At 45.4% G+C, this 3,966-nt stretch overlaps 1 protein-coding gene across 1 annotated transcript in view; it reads right to left on the bottom strand.

The window, feature by feature from the left end:
• RNF128 (ring finger protein 128, E3 ubiquitin protein ligase) overlaps window positions 1-3,966 on the bottom strand; it is a 78,270-nt gene that overhangs the window by 26,877 nt on the left and 47,427 nt on the right. Inside the window, exon 2 of the mRNA XM_019521630.1 lies at window positions 859-1,106. Within this exon, the coding sequence (XP_019377175.1) occupies window positions 859-1,106 (248 nt within the window). The remainder of the gene's footprint in view (window positions 1-858; window positions 1,107-3,966) is intronic.

Here is a 3,966-nt window from a genome sequence, read left to right as displayed (position 1 = left end):
CTGCAATCATTGCCCCATTTTTTTGGGGGGGGGGGGAGTTTCTACAGACGGTTCTAGCAATGCAAAGAGAACCAGAATAGTCACTACTGCATTTCCATGATTAATTCAGTTCAACTGCTAAGTAACAAGAAAAAATCTGATGCTCATCAATATCCTTAGACTGGCTTATTAACTAAAGGCCCTAATCCTCAAAAGACAGGCACTCGTCTTCCATTCAAGGCAATAAGATGGAAGTGCCCAGATCTCTTTTGAGAGATCTGTGCCTGAGTAACTACTTCTCATCAGATGAAACAGGTGGCAGTTTATCCTGTACCCACAGCAAAGTCAATCCATTAGACAGAATCAGAAGCCTTTTGATGCTCTCAGATCTGTATTTCAGTAGCACGTTCGTGATCACGGGCTACAAAAGGGTCTGAGCCTTGCCATGAATTCAGGCAGTTTGTCAGGAGCCTGCAATATCAAGCCACTAACAAGATGCTAGTAGGATTGTGAGCTTCAGGGTTTTTAGAGGTGCATCAGCAATTCAGCTAGAGGGGAAGAACTTGGATCTGGCTCCTGGGAACCTTTCCACCTTGCCTAATGGTCCGTCACACACTTCCCTCTTGTTTGGGGCTATGCTGGCAGCCCAAACAAGTCTTCCAAGTCGGACTACTCAACTGAAGGGATTAACAGTAAATCAAAGCCAAGGGAAGAACAGCAGTTCCTAGCTCCTAGAACTGAAGTATTTCCCAAAGTTTGCCATTCCTAGTGAAGTTACAGTAGAAAGTTGTATCGCATCACTAACTCCACTACCGGTTCCCAAATAAATATACGTAGCAAGGCTAAAAGCAAGCATCAGCTCTGACAGAAGAAACTCACTTGTCTCCTGTTCTGAGCTCTTGCCAGCCTGAGTCTTCGAGCAGAATAGAAAATGAAGTAGCCCACTGTCGCTGCTGTGACAATGAAAAATGACACAGAGACAAAGAAGATGGAATAGTGGCTCATCCAGGGTCCTTGTTTCTTCCCCACTTCAATAACCATAGATACTTGTAGGCCACTCTCAATCCGGCGTAAAATTTCTGTGCCTTTCAGATTCCCAATCATGATTGCAACAATGTCTCCTGCCCCTGCAAAGGAAAAAAAGAGGGGGGGAATTAATTTTCCATTTCAATCACAAAACTACATGTGGAGATAGTAATGGTATCAAGGGCATCAGCTCTGATACACAAGAGCCAAAATGGGAGATTCTCCAACTGGCCTTTTCATACCCGTGCTTAGCTAGCAGATGTGTAGTGATACATTCAAATCTCATCTTCACACCTTTGTTTAGCTGGAATGCATGTTCTTGTTACGAGCAAAACTGAGTAAACGAGCCGGGTCCAGTATGCAGTCATGGCATAAGTCTCGCGTTCCAGGGAACATTTCCCAGGCAGTACTAAATGTAATACTTGAACGTTTACTTTTCAATTCACTTTGGAACTACATCCACAGGGAATACTTATAATCCAGTGAATTCTACGTACAGATTTGAAAGACTCAAACCCATCTCTCTCTATTGGCTAAAGGGCTCTTCTAGCCTGAAGACGGCATGTCAAAAGAATTCATTTAAATGCTTGTCTCTGTTCTGCTTTCACGCAGTGGAGCAACTTTTATTCAAAGTAATCCATGGCACTGAAGATCTGCTTTGCTTCTGGATGTCAACAGGAGGACCAGCATGGAACATGCTCCTGTACCCAGTTCTCTGAGATATAACTGCTGTTGTGGGTTTGCCTCAATGACAGCCTCACTGGGTGAGTTCAATATGCACCTGAACTCCAAGGGCTGCAGACTCACCTGGAATCTCAAAGTCAAAATTGAACTTCCTTCTTAGACCATCACAAGTAATCCCATCAGCCAGGGGATATTTCTAATGTGATGGTACTAGAGGACTCAATATATCAGGCTGCTAAGCACCAGCCACGAGAAAGCAAGCAGCAGGCAGGGCAGCGCTTTCTTTCCCTTCCCTTCTTTACTAACTAAACACATTTTTACTTCAGTTGCAAGAGTGCTTATCCCACCAAGCCTCACTCAACAAGAACACCAGAACTGGCAATTTAATAAGATGCCCCTTTCCATTTGTCAAAGCACTGGTTGCCCACCGAGTCAGGTCAGGTAATGCTTCTAGTCACAGCCACTGCATAGCAAGTCCAGTAAATCTCTTCTGCAGCTAAACTCCCTCTTCCCCAATAACAAGTTCTGTGATGAGGAGTAAACTATGCACACAGAAGAGTTACAAATTAACTTCACTCCTATGATTTCAGTTAACAAAGAGCCCTTGTTTATCCACCAAGTTTTAATGGAGCCAAAAATCATGTTAGGCACAGATATAAAGGTTAAATATATATCGAGTCAAGAGCTGAGGATCATGATTTTCATAAATTATGGAGAGAATGTGACAGAACAGGTTATGGTAATAACAAACTAAGGCAGAAAGTTGTTTGCAATCTTCATCTTTGCTCCCCTTCATCTCAGTGCACCGCTCATTAATTAGACGCAGCTAATGGGAAAAGGACACCTAGCTGCCTGTGCTTTGCAACATACTGTTGAGCTCCACCGTCCCTACACAACACTACGTCTACCCTCTGCCCAATGGCCAGAGAAACTGGGAGAGTCATTAGATAAAGGTGTGATGGAAAGCTAAGCATCCCTGCGAGACAGAGTTCATGTGCGGGCCTAGCACACCAGGACAGTACGAGTATGTCTGTGGATGAAGGGAAGGTTTTTATTTTAGGTAGCATCACTTGTTTCTTATGCACAGGAGTTGCATGCTGTGTGGCAATAACTGCTTCACAAAGAATTTGTCCACAATTTCCTGGTTTCTGCAATAGAGGTGGGGGTGGGCAAGACAACAACCCACAACCCCCAGTGCATCACTAGCTGCCTATTCTGATAGCTGTGCCTCCACTGCAGAAGACCATCAGGTGGGGTGAGCCACTGGTGAAGACCACTGCCACAGGGAGACTGGCACTGTAAGGAGAGCAAGACTACTTGGATGATGCTGTGAAGCCAAAGATTGGACAAATGGCACCTGGTTTTCAAAAACAAGTTCAACTGAACTACTTGCTGCAGACTGTCGTAATTAAGGGGAAGAACCCAGATGCAAGCAACTCGGGCAGATGGTTGGACAAGCCAGAACCTAGTCTTTGCAGGTTGGGAATGGGATGGCTGGCAGGTGTCTGAGCCATGTTACTCCTTCTCCCTAAAAATGCCACACACTGCAGCAGAGATGGATGCACCTCTGCCAGCTGGCGTAAAAGGCCATTACAGAGTAATCCATCAGGGAAAGCTTGGCCTGCCAAGCAAAAAGTTCACCCATGGCCCAATTTCAAAAACGTGCCCTATTCGATTTAAGACAACCCAGGAAGTTGGGAGGCACAAATGTTTAAAAGATGAGTTCCCTCCTGGTATGGTAAGCATCTCCCAAAAGCAGGGACACCGCCCACTTGTAGGATATAACCATAATTGCAGTGCTGCTACCAGAGCACCTTGTTAAACAAGCAGGTGCTTGAATAATGTGATAATGAGAAGACATATAACCATGCCGATGCTGCTTCTGCAGGGCTCCCAACAGCATGGCCAAGAATCCTGCTCACCTGAAGCAGGGGCAAGCCTAGAAACAAAGAAATGAACCCTCTCCTCTCCCAGCCCATTGCCCCTCTTGCCATTTTTCCTTCGACCTTGGGGTGGTTTTGGCACATGTGAAACAGGTGCAGGGTACTTCTCAGCAGTGCTACTGGTAATGCCCAATGAATCTCAATACCAAACTCGCTGACAAGATCTGAACAAACAGCAAGTTTTTGAGGATACATCAATATAATGCACTTCATCAACTTAAGAACCATCTCAGATCTTGTGCCTGCCCCCACCTACCACCATTGTTTAGACATGACTTTTCCCCCCCCCCCCCCCCTTGGGGAACCCCCAAAAAAGGGAAAGCTGCCCACATGG

Source organism: Gavialis gangeticus, unplaced genomic scaffold (genome assembly GCF_001723915.1).
Source record: "Gavialis gangeticus isolate Ggan-Ray unplaced genomic scaffold, GavGan_comp1, whole genome shotgun sequence".
Classification (NCBI taxonomy): domain Eukaryota; kingdom Metazoa; phylum Chordata; order Crocodylia; family Gavialidae; genus Gavialis; species Gavialis gangeticus.
The sequence above is the reverse complement of the archived record's forward strand: the minus strand, read 5'-3'. Positions and strand labels throughout refer to the sequence as shown.